At 43.8% G+C, this 15,365-nt stretch overlaps 1 protein-coding gene and 1 long non-coding RNA gene across 2 annotated transcripts in view; one reads left to right on the top strand and one right to left on the bottom strand.

Annotated features, from left to right (window-relative positions):
• CFAP221 (cilia and flagella associated protein 221) overlaps nt 1–15,365 on the top strand; it is a 131,456-nt gene that overhangs the window by 110,373 nt on the left and 5,718 nt on the right. Inside the window, exons 20-22 of the mRNA XM_036254841.1 lie at nt 1,153–1,244; nt 10,164–10,256; nt 12,343–12,438. Coding sequence (XP_036110734.1) covers nt 1,153–1,244; nt 10,164–10,256; nt 12,343–12,438 — 281 coding nt within the window. The remainder of the gene's footprint in view (nt 1–1,152; nt 1,245–10,163; nt 10,257–12,342; nt 12,439–15,365) is intronic.
• LOC118625731 overlaps nt 14,137–15,365 on the bottom strand; it is a 20,998-nt gene continuing 19,769 nt past the window's right edge. Inside the window, exon 4 of the long non-coding RNA XR_004958715.1 lies at nt 14,137–14,246. This is a non-coding gene — a long non-coding RNA (uncharacterized LOC118625731). The remainder of the gene's footprint in view (nt 14,247–15,365) is intronic.

Genomic DNA, 15,365 nt, shown 5'->3' with positions numbered 1-15,365 from the left:
CAAGTTGCCCTTTTTTTTCTTTTTAACATTCTCACTCTTTTTGCTTGAAGATGAGACCTTATATTCATTTTTATTTCTGTTTCGACCACGTAAAAACACTCACGTGGCAGGCATACCCCATGGTCTGACCTCCTCTTTCTTTGTCCCCAACAAGCGTAGAAACCTCAGAATGGACCAGGTGGTGCTATGACACACGTTTAGGAAGAGGCTCCAACGAATTCCTTTTTCCCCAAGTTTAGCAACCTGAATATCCAGCGGCCTCTCTTGGGAGTTGCCCTCACGACCTTCAAACTCAATAAATCCCTAACTCCGTGCATATCTATGCACTACTGCTGCCAACTACACCTCAAACCGCTCGCCTACCCTGCCTTTTGTTCTATGATCTGTGCAATGACCCATGTGATCCTTGATCCTTGCCTCTCCCTCACTCCCATTTTAACCATCACTGGATTCCACCAGCCTGCCTCCAACAGCTTGTGAGTCTCCCTCTGCTCCCCCACGACCACCACCGTGCAGTCCGCCCTCTCTAGAGATCTTCCTTCGACACACATCCATCCAATCATGTTGTTTTCCAGTTTGAAAAATCTCAGTGGTCCTGCTGCCCATGGGTGCAGCTCCAGGCTCGTTAGCTTGGCCCACAGGCCATTCGTGACCAACCTGCCTCTCCAGACTCACGTCTTGCAGTCCCCGTCACCCTCACACCCCACACTCAGCCCAGCGGGCGCCCTCCTGACCGCGCCCTCCCTGCATCGCCATGCACCTGCAGGCCCTCCCCCTGCCTGGATGCCCTCTGATGAACCACCAACCTCTTTGACTGGCTTGAGCACCAACTTCACAAGAGTGAGACAGATCGTGGGGCTGAATCTGCCCTCCCTCCCCAGGGCCTGCTGAATCCTGTGCCTAGTGAATCGGGGGAAGGCAGACGCTCCTTGGCCCTGTTTAATTTTGTGCTGCATTGTTTAATGCCCTTTGCTGGAGCAGTTGTCTTTTAGCTTCATAAAAATTCAGTCAAACTGAATGAAATTATAAATTCTGGAGCTAAACTTTTAAGTGCGAATAACAGTCAACTGAATAAAAGGGAAGTCCTTCCAAGACTTCACCTCACCAAACAGTTCCTTTACATGGAGCGCCCCATGTCGCCTCTCATTCCAGGACATCATACCCGAAGTCATGCATTGGAAGAGGTTCCAACCCCTGGTGCTCTCGTCTCTGCCCGAGACCTCCAAGACAGAGACAACACAGAGGTGAGCCCAGCCCATCGTTTGTCTCAGAGGCTGGGATCAAAAGTGAAGTGCCAGCCAGGTGTCAGATTATGCTTTCAGTGCATGAGGGAAGTTTGCTAGTCACAGAAATATGCTGATGTATAACTGACTTTTTAAAATTTCATTCAATTTTTTCCATCACCTTTTATCCCTCTATGCCCTCTTCTATCTCTACCCATCCTCCTCTACCCACAATCACCACACTGTTGTCCATGTCCATGAATTTTTTTTTTATTCAATCCCAACACCCCCTACCTTTCACACCACCACCACCACCACCACCACCACCACCACCACACACACACACACACACACACACACACCGCCCCCGAGATGTCAGCCTGCTCTCTATCTATGAGTCTGTCTCTATTTTTCTTGGTAGATCATTTTGTTCATTAGATTCCACATATGAGTGAAATCATATGGTACATGTCTTTCTCTGACTGGCTTATTTCACTTAGCATGATGCTGTCCAGGTCCATCCATGCTGTCACAAAGGGTAATATTTTCTCCCTTTCCATGGCTGAGTACTATTCCATTGTGCAAATGTACCACAGCTTTTTTATCCACTCATCTACTGATGGACACTTGGTCTGCTTCTAAATCTTGGCTATTGTAAATAATGCTGCAGTGAGCATAGGGGTGCATATATTCTTTCGACTTAGTGTTTCGGGTTTCTTTGGATAAATTCCCAGAAGAGGAATCACTGAGTCATAAGGCAGTTTCATTTTTAATTTTTTGAGGTAACACCATACTGTTTTCCACAGTGGCTGCACCAATCTGCATTCTCACTAATAGTGCATGAGGGTTCCCTTTTCTCCACATCCTCACCCACACTTGTTTGATTTATTGATGACAGCCATTCTGAGAGGTGTGAGGTTTTAGTTTACATTTCTCTGATGATTAGTGATGTTGAACATCGTTTCATATGTCTTTTGGTCACCACCATGCAGTCAGCCCTCTCTAAAAATCTCCCTTCGATACACTATGTCCTCTTTGGAGAAGTGTCTACTCAGGTCTTTGACCATGTTTTAATTGGGTTATTGGGGGGGGGGGTGTTTGGTGTTGAGTTTTATGAGTACTTTGTAAATTTTGAATATTAACCCCTTATCAGATGTATCATTGCTGAATATGTTCTCCCATTCAGTGGGTTGTCTTTTTATTTATTGATGGCTTTCTTTGCTGTGCTAACACTTTTTAGTTTGATGTATTCCTGTTTTTGTTTTTTTTTTGTTTTTAATCTTGCAGTTTGATTTGTTTACTTTTACAACTTATAATTTCCAAGGCTTAATTTCTTTGTCGGTATAACAGTTTTGTTAGTTCAAAGCAAGGCATCACATGTTATAGACCATCATGATGATGCAACAGTTAGCTGTTCTTTGTAGCTGGAACTCAGTAATTCATTTCATCCAACAGCTCCTGTGACACTCTCTTGGACTCCGGTCCCTCCTGCTTGGCCAGGATATGTTATGTTTGAAGCTTGCTAATCAAAGCAGTGTTTTCATATTCAGCATACTTTTTTTTTTTTAACTCATCTTTATTGAGGAAAGTATTACAGATGTCCCCCCCCCATTTTTTCCCCATTGACCCTCTCCTCCCCCACACTGCTCTGCTCCTGCCTTCCCTACACTATCGTTGGTGTCCATTGGTTGTACATACCTGCAGAGAAGTTCTTCGGTTTATCTCATCTCACCCTCCCTCCCCGCTTTCCTTTGAGTTTCATCAGTCTAACAACAAGTTTGTCCTTCTTAATTCCTTCATCTTTTTCACCCATTCCCCCAGCCCCCACCCATCAGGCAAGCAACAAAAAGTTCTCTGTATCTATGAGTCCGTTTCTGTTCTGCTTGCTCATTTTGTTTGTAGATTCAATTGTTGATAGATATGTATTAATTGCCATTTTATTGTTCATATTTTTGTTGTTCTCCTTCAAAAAGACCCTTCAATATTTCATATAATACTGGTTTGGTGGTGATGAACTCCTTTAGCTTTTTCTTGTCTGGGAAACTCTTGATATGTCCATTGATTCAAAATGATAGCTTTGCAGGATAGAGTAATCTTGGTTGTAGGTCATTGCTTTTCATCACTTTGAATATCTCTTGCCACTCCCTTCTGGCCTGCAAAGTTTCTTTTGAGAAATCAGCTGACAGTCTTATGAGAGCTCCTTTGTAGGTAACGAACTGCTTTTTTCTTGCTGCTTTTAAGAGTCTCTCTTTGGCCCTGGCCAGTTTGGCTCAGCGGTTAGAGCGTCGGCCTGTGGTCCGGAGAGACCCGGGTTCGGTTCCCGCTAAGGGCACGTACTTCGGTTGCAGTTTGTCCCCGGCCCTGGTTGGTCGTGCGGGTAGCAGCCACTCGATGTGTCCCTTCACATCGATGTTTCTCTCTCTCCCTTCCTCTCTCTCCCTCCCACTCTATCTGTACAAAAAATGGAAAAATATCCTCAGGTGAGGATAAAAAAAAAAAAAGAGTCTCTCTTTGTATGTAACCTTGGGCATTTTGATGATGATGATGTGTCTTGGTGTGGGCCTCTTGGGGTTCATTTTGTTTGGGACTCTCTGTGCTTCCTGGACTTGTATGTCTGTTTCCTTCACCATGTTAGGGAAGTTTTCTGTCATTATTGTCTTAAATAGGTTTTCAATTTCCTGTTCTCTCTCTTCTCCTTCTGGCATCCCTAGAATGCGAATGTTGGCACGCTTGATGTTGTCCCATAGGCTCCTTACACTGTCCTCATTTTTTTTTTAATTCTTTTTTCTTTTTGCTGTTCTGATTGGGTGTTTTTTGCTTCCTTATATTCAAATTCGATGGTTTGCTTCTTGGCTTTACCTACTCTACTACTGATTCCCTATATATTATTCTTTATTTCAGTTAGTGCATCCTTCATTTCAGACTTATCCTTTTTTATGTTGTTGATGTTCTCACTAAGTTCCTTGGAGGTCTCTTTAAGTTCCTTGAAGGCCTCACTAAGTTCCTTGAATGTCTCACCAAGTTCCTTGAGCAACCTTATAACCTGTATTTTGAACTCTGCATCTGATTGATTGCTTATCTCCATTGTTTAATTCTTTTCCTGGAGTTTTGTTCTTTCCTTTCATTTGGGACATGTTTCTTTGTTTCCTCATTTTGGCTGCTTCCCTGTGACTGTTTCTATGTATTATATATTATATAGAGTTGCTATGTCTCCTAGGCTTCATAGGGTGGCCTATTGTTGTAGGTGTCCTGTAGGATCCAGTGGCGCATCCTCCATGATCACCCCAGCTGGGCCTTCGAGGTGCACCCCCAGTGTGGACTGTATACCCTTCTGTTGTAATTGAGTCTTGATTGCTGTTGGCATGTCCATGGGAGGGATTTACTAAGGTTAACCAGCTGCAAGGACTGGCTGTGCCCATTGACCACTGGACTCTGACTGCCTTGGAGGATCATCTGTGTAGGGGCCCACCACACAGGGCAAGATTTACTTCAGTAGGGTTCTGGTGCCCTCTGAGTCCACTCATTGAGTGTGTCACTTGTGGAGGTGGTTGAGTGGTGGTGTTTCGATGTGGTCTGAAGCTGTCCAGTGGGTGTGCTGGCTCTGGGGCAAGGTCAGCCACTGCCTGTGTTCTATCTGGGGCCACCCAGCATAAGCTACAAAGTGATCTGCAGATGGCTGCTTCTTGTGCTGGGCTTGGAGGGGCCAAGGAAAAGCCACGTTGTGCACCAAGGCTGCCTGCTTCTAGTGCCAGGCCTGGGCCACTTAATGAGAGGTATGGGGCTCACTGAGACCAGATGCTGCTTGTTTGAGTTTTTAGGAAACTCTGAAGCAGGATCTAAGACAGGCCAATCCTATGGTAAAGCCTTTGGAAACAACTTGGGTGGGCCTGAAAGTTGTGTGGGGCGGGGCCTCAGGGAATCACCAGGGCGGGGCAAACAGTGTGAACCAGGTTGCTGGAGTCCCAGATATGATGGCCGTCTGCTGCCCTACGGAAGGGCTCACCAAAGGAATATCAGCCTCTGCCAACATGTCTGTCCAGGAGAAAGCCACCTCTCCAGGCCTCATCTCGAGGTCAAACAGCTCAGTTCTTTGTACATCTCTGGTGCCCTCAAGCTGCTTCCTCTCTGAGCTTAGAGGGAGCAAGTCCAAGTAAGTCCGAGTGCGGGCCCTTTAAGAGGAGCTGCCTGGGGCTCCAGCCGCCTCAGTCTCTCTCAGCCTCTGTTCCCACTGGTTTTACAGCCAGGAGTGATGTGGATTCTCTTCCTGACACTGGAACCCTAAGCTGGGTGCCTGGTGTGGGACGAGGACCCCTCAGCCCTCAGGGAGGACCTTCCCAGCCGAGGAGTCCCCCTGATTTTTATTTGCCACACGTGGGTGTGGGACCAGCCCATCCACCTCTGCCTTCCTACCAGTCTCTATGTGACTGCCTCTTTAATCTCATAGTTGTAGGACTTTCATTCAGCTCGATGTCAGATGGTTCTGAAGGATGTTTGTGCTGTAGTTTAGTTGTAATTTTGATGTGGTTATGGGAGGAGGCGATACCGCGTTTACCTACCCGCCATCCTGACCGGAAGTATTCCCATTTGTTTATTTTTTCTTTTATTTCCCTTGCCCAAAGTGATATATCAGAAAAAAATATTGCTATGAGAAATGTCTGAGATATTACTGCCTATGTTTTCTTCTAGGATTTTTCTGGTTTCCAGCTAAACATTTCCCACCTTTAATCCATTTTGAGTGTATTCTTGTGTGCAGTGTAAGAAAGTGGTCTAGTTTCTTTTTTTTTTTTTTTTTTTTTTTTTGCCTTTATCTGTACAATTTTCTCAACATCATATATTGAATAAACTATCTTTAGTCCATTGTATGTTTTTGCCTCCTTTGTCAAATGTTAATTGACTATAAAGGCGTGGGTTTATTTCTGGGCTCTCTATTCTGTCCCATTGATCTATGTCTGTTTTTATGCCAGTACCATGCTGCTTTGATTACTGTGGGCTTGTAATATAGTTTGATATCAGATAGGAGGATTCCTCCAACTTTGTTCTTCTTTCTCAATATCACTGTTGCTATTTGGGGTCTTTGTGATTCCATACAAATTTTTGAAACATTTGTTCTACTTCTGTGAGATAGGCCATTAGTATCGTGATAGGAATTGCATTGAATCTATAGATTGCTTTGGGTAGTATAAGCATTTTAATGATTTGATTCTTCCTATCCATGAACAAGATATATGCTTCCACTTATTTGTATCTTCCTCAGCTTCTTTCTTCAGTGTCTTATAATTTCCCGAGTATAGTTCTTTTACATCCTTGGTTAAATTTATTCCTAGGTATTTTCTTCTTTTTGGAGCAATTGTGAATGGGATTGTTTTTTAAGTTTCTTTCTTTCATTGGTGTATAAAAATGCATCTGATTTCTGGATATTTATTTTGTATCCTGCTACTTTACTGAATTTATCAGTTTTAGTAGTTTTTTGGTGGTATCTTTAGGGTTCTCTATATACAATATCATGTCATCTGCAAATAATGATCATTGTTTTTCTTCCTTTCCAATCTGGATGCCTTTTATTTCTTCTTCTTCTTGTCTGATTGCTATGGCATGGCCCCAGGAGTGGTCAGGAAACCCACGCTCTGCCACCAACCAAGAGCAGAAGGTGACCTTTGCCCCCAGCTCCCTCCATTGTTTTCTGGATCCTCTGGCAGAGACACTCGAGTTCCTGTCCCTCAGCAGAATGCCATACTGCCTCCAGGAGCTCCTCAACCACCCTCTTGTCCAGAAGACAAGGGGATTGGACTTGTCGAGAAGACCCTTCTCAGCCCTGACATTTTCATTTAGGAGGCGGAGGAGAGCTTACCCGGTGTGCAGCGACCCCATGCATGCTACCCTCCACCGGCCCCTCCCCGAGTATTTGAGGAGGTCATTGAAATTCAGTTTGTGACCCCAGAACACTTCATTTACTTCTTCCGTATTTGCCAGCAGAAAAGCTTTTCCTGAATTAAGCAAAATCCAGCCTTGCTTCCAGAGGCTTTTCCACGTGCCGACCCTTTGGGGTAATTTTCTTAGTGCTGCCCTCCGACCCTTCTTTGCCTGGAGATGACCATGAGCCCAAGCATAGAGTTTGGAACATTTGGAGTTCAGAAATATTTGTTCCTCTTCTATGAGTTTATTCATACCTCACCCACCCCATGGCCACCTCACAACAAACAGAGCATCTTCGTTCTTCACTTAGCATCTCTCTAACGCGGAAATCTCCAGAACGGGGGCAAAACGGGGGCACTGCACAGAGGAGGACTTTTGGTGCCTGAGAGCCCTGCCTCCAGTACCTGCTGGCTTGTCACCTGTCCTGTGTCCTTGGGCGAGTTACTTATTACTGAAGCCCGCGGCCGTCACTCCCCACCTGTGAGACAGGAATGGCAACGGCACCCTCACCCCGCGGTGTGCGAATTGAAGTAAAAGGATGATGCGAAGCGCCTAGCACTTTATATCTTTATAACTCCCCCTGCTCTTCTGCCCGCCACACCTCCCGCTACCCTTGCAGTCGCTCTGGGCCACCGATGGCGAGGGTCTGCCAGCTCCTTGACCTGCCTCATTTCGCTGTGTGCTGGGACATTTCGGAATTGACCCATTTAATCCGTAGACATGCTGTGTGGGGTGCTATCAGGAGGCTGACAGCAAAATGACAAGTGGTGGGAGGTGGAGACAGCCTGTGTCCCCCGCTGTCCCACACACAGGTCTCAGAATTAAGGGGGGGGAGTCCTTTTCTTTTTTCCCAAAGCAATGTCCTTGGAAAAATCTCCGGAGGCTGTTCTTTCGAAAAGCAGTCAGAATGCAGTTACCTTGGGCTCGAGTGAAGCATGAATTAAACATGAATTCTGTGTGAATTAAAGAAAACTCCCCGACCCTGAGTGTCACTTCCAGCTTCTCTGTCTGAGTGCTCTGTGGCCAGTTTGCTTCAAAATAAACCATAGTTGTATAACAGATTATAAAAGCAAGAGAGGAGTCTATATTTCTGTATCGTGATTGTTATAAGATTCTAAATTATGTTTTTAGTTCTAAACGGAGTTATAAAATAATATGGCAATTCTTTTTAAGGTCCTACAAACCCATTAGTGATACTTCAACTTTGCAATCGTTTTGCTTGAATAAATTACCTGCTACTTCCAAGGGTTTCCTTTGTTGTGTCTTTTCCCCCGGAGAGTTATCTGTTTGTTGTCAAACCATGTGACATAGGTATTTGCTGTTTATTCCAAATCATTTTTATATTCATAATAATCAAAACAGCTCACTTGATTTCTTTACTCTTTAATAAATTTAGAGAGAATTTGTTGAGTCTCTAGGACTTTCCTAAAGTCTGAGCGCCGACAGCAGCTGGAGAGGATGAGCAACCCAGCAGTGCGCCCAGAATTCTGGGTTCATGGATGAGTGAGGCGGCGGAAGCCGGCCAGCAGCGCCGTCAGAGCCCTGCTAGCCCAGCAGAACACCCACCACCGCTACGGTTGCCACCATTTCCGGTTCCACCATTTCCGTTTCAGAAGAACACATTAACATACAAAACATGAGAGGAGCATGGTGTCAGACCTTCAAAATTGGATAAGTTTGTCTCAGGAAAAGCACTTGGTTGTTGCCTTTGCTCTTCCCAGACCCGCCTGTTTCTGGAAAGGAGTCCAGGCTTTCAGCTCCTGGCTCCCTCCTCCAGGCAGGACCTCTGGATTTACCCTCGGGGTCCCAGTGCAGGTGTCGGTCAGAACTTGCACTCTCAGTCAAGAAGTCAGTCAATACACCAACCTCTGGGTGATGGACCTCAGGTTCCTTTTGGTGAGGAATGACATTAAAGACCAAAATCTGGGTGGGTGCTCAGTATACACATTGCCACTGAGGGGGTGAGGGGGTTTTCTTGGCCTCCTCAGCAGATAAGCCAGGGTGTGTATATAAGGAAATACACACACACACACATAAGTATACGTGTGTGTGTGTATACCAAAACACATGCATACATACATATAGTATGCACATGTGTTCATGTGTGTGTGCACACAAACACATGGACACATACATGTATAGTATATATATCAGAAACCAGGGGTTCACACCACTGCTTATAATTCCCGTCCACATCACAGAGTTACTGCTCACTTTCCCCCATTCCGTATTCATATGCTCCTTCCTTCATTGTCGGAACTCTGGCTCCGAACACATTTACTCAAGTCTATAGCACATCTGAAATAGTTTCAGAATGACCGCACCCGTAACCACTTCGATAAGCAAAACAGAGTTCAGATCTGTCTGTCGTTGTCCCCCTACATCCATCTCATCCCAACGGGAAACATACAGTCAAGTACTACACTCATAAAGTACTTGGATTTCCTCCCTCCCTCCCTCCCTCCCTCCCTTCTTTCCTTTCTTCCTTCCTTCTTTTTTTTCTTTCTTTCTCTTCCTCTTCCTTTCCCTCCAGAGTGATTATGGAATTCCTGTGAAATACTACTTGTTTCTCTCCTTTCTTACTGTTTTGTAATTTTTTGGTGCGCAGAACATCGACGTGCTTTCCAAAGTCACACTGCCCGATGGTGCAGAGCAGGGCTCCCTCCCAGCCCCTCCACCCTCTGTGGGAGCCCGCCTGGTCTTCCAGTGACCAGTCCCTGTTTCTTCTTATAATGCTAAGTAGAATGTATGTACTTTCCTTACTTTCCCTTCTTTCTTATACAAAAAGTCTATGTTTCTGAACCCTGGCAAATGTCTTACTTGGCACCATTCTCGGGTTTGGCCGGTACCTGTCACACCCCCTGCCTTTGCCTCTGGGGGACCTGAGTGAGATTTCAGGAGTAAAGGAAGGCTGAATGGAAAAGGCCTCAGCAGGGGGCAATAAAAGTGCTTTAGAAAGTGATGCAAAGACCCCAAGACTGCTGATGTGATTATTTATCTCTGGCTGCTTGTGTGATTTCTCCACAGCTGTGACTCCCTCAATCCAGTTATGCTTCCGATAAATGTCCCTGCCATTCTTATGGCCTTACCAGAAGAAGACAGATTGGAAACAGCCGAACGGTACAGTTTTTACCTTTGGTCTCTAATGTAGTCTGTTTTCCAGAAATATGCTGGATGTTGTGAGATGTTTCAAAAGAGCACACAGTGCCTGAGCTTGCAGCCAGATGAGACAAGGCTAACACTGAGCCAGCCCATAAGTAGATAAGATGCCAAATTCATCATAGGGGAGACCCAGTCTCTAAGGTCTCCAATTTGCTGACCTTCAGGTGTCCGGGGCTCGAGGAGGGGAGTGCAGGGGCAGTGCTGAGTGGGTGCACAAGGCTTCCATGGTCGTGTGGACTTGGGTCAGTACCTGAAAGATGGGCAGAACTTGGAGAGGCATAAAGAAATATGGGCCCCAAACCGAGGCACTTAAATTTCATTTTACTAATGAGCATCCAACAGCCAGTGAAAATATATGCTTGAGTCTCCTATCATTGTGCCCACTTCAACATTTTTACATGTAAATAATCAATTCGTGAAATCCCAAATATGTGAGACATATATCCAGTTCTCCTAAGACCTGCCCACATGGGGAGATGCTTGGCAATACCTGAGCCTTCAAGCAGGATCCAAGTCTGAACAGGAAGGTGGAAGTGTCTTCTGTTCACACCACCCACGGGGCCCTCCGGAGAAGACAGCCCAGGGGCTGCGTGGTACGCAGTTGCTTGAGGTTAAGCAGAACAAGTCCTGTCTGACGGGGCCACTGGGGAGCCTCTCGGCAAACCAAAACATATCTAACCTCTCCTTCATTCACCACTGATGTGAAGACTGTTGTGACTCAGTTTCCTCATCTTTGAAATGAGAATAGAGTGCTTACTTCATAGGGGTTGTTAGAGTGGAAGGAAATGATGATGCTAGTGGTGAGGGTGGTATCCTAGTAACGCAGTGGGCTTGGCAAGCAGTCTCGTTTAATCCCCGCCATGAGCTCTGGTGATCATCCCCACCTTAGAGGGAGGACGCTGCTAATGGGAAGAGCATGTCTGCAAAGCCACCAGGAGAGTGAATCACACAGAACAGCTGCTTAGCCATTGTTAGCCTTCAATCTTCTGGGACTGCACTTTCCTTCACAGAAGCTTGCTGGGCCACCTCTATGTGTGTGTCACTACTGACCAGGCCCCTGTTCGTAGTTCCGGACTCTGAGGCCAGTGTTGCCTTCGCTGATCTTGGAAGCATTTCTCTTTAACCGAGCGCGAAGACCGCTGCTGTCCAAAACTCCATTCTCCTCTTCTAAAGTAATAGAGTTGTTAAAACTAGGGGCGATATTTCCCGGCCTCCCTTGCAGTTAAATCATCCAGTAGACGAAGCCCTTGCCAAAGGAATGTGAGGGGACATGAGCTTTCCTGCTGCTGAGGTCTGCGGGTACCCCCTCCACTCTCCCTGCTCCGCTCCAGCTGGTCTGGGCACCCAGCCAGCTGTGACCATCCAGCAGCCAAGCTCTAGCCCAGGGGTCAGCAAACCGTGGTCCATGGCCAAAGCTGGCCCGCCACCTGCTTTTGCAAATAATGCTTAATTTTTCAAACAGTTGTGGATTTTTTTAGTTTTCTTCTTTGCAGTTGATTTCCATTTGAATTGTATTGTGGCCAGAGAATGTACTCTGAATGATTTCAATCTTTTTAAATCTTTCAGGCCAGGATGTGATCAATACTGATAAATGTTCCATGCGCACTGGAAGAGACTATTCATTCTATAACCCCGCTTTAAAAACTGCTCTTTAGCCTTGGCCAGTTTGTGTCAGTGGCAAGAGTGTTGGCCTGTAGACCAAGGGGTCTCGGGTTCTATTCCCAGAGAGGCAACCAGTGTTTTTCTTTCTCTCTCCCTTCCTCCCTTCCACTCTACCTAAAAATCAATGGGAAAATGTCCTCAGGTGAGGATTAACCAAAAAAATAATTGCTCTTTATTCTCTGGTTGTAACTACTCCGACTGTTGTTCATTGGTGTGAAGCAGTTTATTAGCCTTATGCTTCTCTTAACATGAACTCAACACAAGAAGGTGGAGCGAATGTGGAGGCCACAAGAGCTGTGTAACTCTTAAATGATTACAATGCTTCTCTATTTTATTTTGGGAAGGAAAACCTGTTCCAGCTGTACCTCTTATTCCTTTTCAGTGATCTCTGTGAACAGAATATAGAAGTTATGTTGACTCCAGCAATGATCGAAGTGGAATTCCCTATGTTGGACCACAAGGACAGCAAAAAGGAGAAGTACGTGGATGCTTTTTTCCTAGTAAGAGGTGGCCTTGGATAACATTTGTCCGACAGGAAACAGAACCTTCACGATGTCTGAATCTAAATATCTTGGGTGTCGAGAGAGAGGTTTACTATGCTTTCGATATTTCGATGTGTATTTTATTTTAGACACAGCTGAATCCCCTTAAATGCTACTGGCAAGTAAGCCTTTAAAAACGGAATCCAATTTTTCCAGTTGCTTATCATTTAATTTCAGAGATGTGTGTGCTTCTTATCGATTGCTGAAGGAGTTTCATTCTGTACGAGGAACCCAGGCTCTGGAGCCAAATGAGACCAATGGCTGAGTCCCAGCCCCACCATTTAGTACATAAGACCTCTAGCCAGGTTACTTATCTTCAGTCACTGGCCTCAGTTTCTTCATTTGTAACATGCAGAAAACAAACTCTCCCAAGTGGTTCTGAGGACCAAATGATGCTCAGATGTGAAGATGTCAAGCTAATTGCTTGATGTTAACTAGATGCTCAGTAGATGTTGATCCCTCACTTCACCTCTCCCTCAGGGGCCAACCAGCTACACAAACAGCATCACCCCTAAAGAAACTGGTACTGATGAATACTTTTACAATGGACATAACCACATATAGTTCATATAGTTTATATGTTAGAAATTCCAGGTATACTTTTAAAAATGTTTTTTATTATTAAAAAATTAAAAATAAAGCAAAAATATAAAGAATAAAATAAAAACATAATCCTACCGCCCAGAGGCAGGAACTTGTACATTTTGATGTATAGTCCTCCAAATATTTATTTAAGCAAATAAATGTACATGTATACGTTTTAACAAAATTCAATCATATTATATTTAGTCTTTTACACTTTTATTTGGCAATATATTATAAACATGTTTAAAAATACAGATATACATTATTATGTTTCACTAGTACATGTACTATAATTTTGTTAACCAGCCCTCTTCTGATGATCATGAAAACTCTTTCCAATGTTTTTCTGTTACCAGTCGTGCTTCAGTAAACACCTGGTGCCATAATTTTTTGCAAACTTATCAGACTGTTTCCTTATACAAATTCCTAGAAATGTAAATGCTAGATTAATGTGCATTGTAAAGTTTTAATATATATTATTGAATTGCCACCCAGAAAATGCATCAACATACCTCCTACCAGCAGAGGTCAGTACTGCCCACAGTCAAATGTCCTGAACAAAATACTGTATTATTTTTCCTTCTTTACCAATATGATAGATTTTTAAATTTCCATCTTATTGTTTTAATTTTAATTTTTTTTGTTTTCAAGTGGCATTAAAATTTCCCTGCCCTGGCCAGGTGGCTCAGTTGATTGGAGCATCATCCCATACACCAAGAGGTTGCAGGTTCGATTCCCAGTCAGAGCACATATGGGAAGCAACCAACCAATGTTTTTCTCTCTCTTGCTCTCACTCTTCTTCTGTCCTTAAAAGCAATAGCATATCTTAGGGTGAGGATAAAAAAAATTTTTTCTCTTAGCTTAGCAACTATTTTCCTTCTTCTATGAGGGGCTTGTTTTGCTTATTATAGGAAATGTTTTGGGGTTTTTTTTACTTATTTGTAAGAACCCCTTAGATACTGAGGATAATTATCCTTTCTTATATGTGTTGTAATTTTCTCAGTTTGCCTTCTAACCTTGTCTGAGGTGTTCTGGGAGGCTCTGCCTCTTTGAAAGGAATGCCCAATGTCTTCGAGTAGTCGTGGTCCCTTTGGTGTGTCTGTGATCATAGCAGAGGCCTACAGTGACCAGCACTTCTCAGAAAACAGTTTGGCAGTGTCTGGTAAAATAAAATTTAGGAAATACAAATTTTAAATATAATTTCAGCGAGCTCTGTTTTGATCAGTTCATTACCAGTAAAATATCATGTTACACTACATAGCATATAAATCTCCTACACCTCACCAAGTAGCTGCCTTTGCATAGCATTTTGTTACAGGTTCCAAACAGTTGACAAAGAGTTTTTCACTAAAACTTCTTTTTTCTATTTCAACAATTCCCCCTTGGACATACAATGGCTCATCCAGGAGTGAAGTGATATCCAGTACCTGTCTGTTCACTTGCCCTTGAGCATGGTTTTTCATCCTGCTGAGTTAATGTTGATTATCAAATTATTATTAAATAAAATGAAAGTTATTTTTTATATATTATGTTATATATTCATCCAAAGTGGTATATCTTTTTTCCTTTTTATTTATTTATTTATCCTCACCTGAGGACATTTTTGCATTTATCTTCAGATAGAGCAGGAGGAAGAGATGGAGAAAGAGAGAGAGACATTGACATGAGAGAGACACATCAACTGGTTGCCACACACACAACCCCAACTGGGGCTGGGGACAAACCACAACTAAGGTATGTGCCCTAGTGGAAACCGAACCCGGGTCTCTTTGGTCCACAGGCTGACATTCTAACCACTGAGCCGAACCGGTCAGGGCTCTTTTTTTTCTTTTTAAATGTATTTTGGAAAATAGTAAACAAAATAAACTAACAGTAAACTGAAAACATTTTTTGCACACCAAACTAGTTTCCAATTTTTTTCAAAATACACATATATTTCACACATTTTTAATAAACACAGCCATTTAAAAAAAGCTAGAGGATAACTGAACTGTTCCTGGGCTTGCAAATCTACCCAGGAAAGTAAGACTTGGCAGTGGTGTTTAACGTGGGTACTCCCATGCTCATCCAAACCCAGTATAGGGAGCCACAAACAACAGAACTCCAACAAGCACAGGGAAAATTTAGCAGGCTCCAAAACCCACTGAGCTAGCCAAAATGATAAAACAAAGAAACAAATCCCAAATGAAAGAACAAGAGATCTCTACCAAAGATGAGATAAATGAAATGCTGTTCAGCAAGTTACCAGAGGTAGAATTCAGAATCATGATCTTGAGGA

This window comes from Molossus molossus, unplaced genomic scaffold, assembly GCF_014108415.1.
Source record: "Molossus molossus isolate mMolMol1 unplaced genomic scaffold, mMolMol1.p scaffold_m16_p_11, whole genome shotgun sequence".
NCBI classification, from domain to species: domain Eukaryota; kingdom Metazoa; phylum Chordata; class Mammalia; order Chiroptera; family Molossidae; genus Molossus; species Molossus molossus.
The sequence above is the reverse complement of the archived record's forward strand: the minus strand, read 5'-3'. Positions and strand labels throughout refer to the sequence as shown.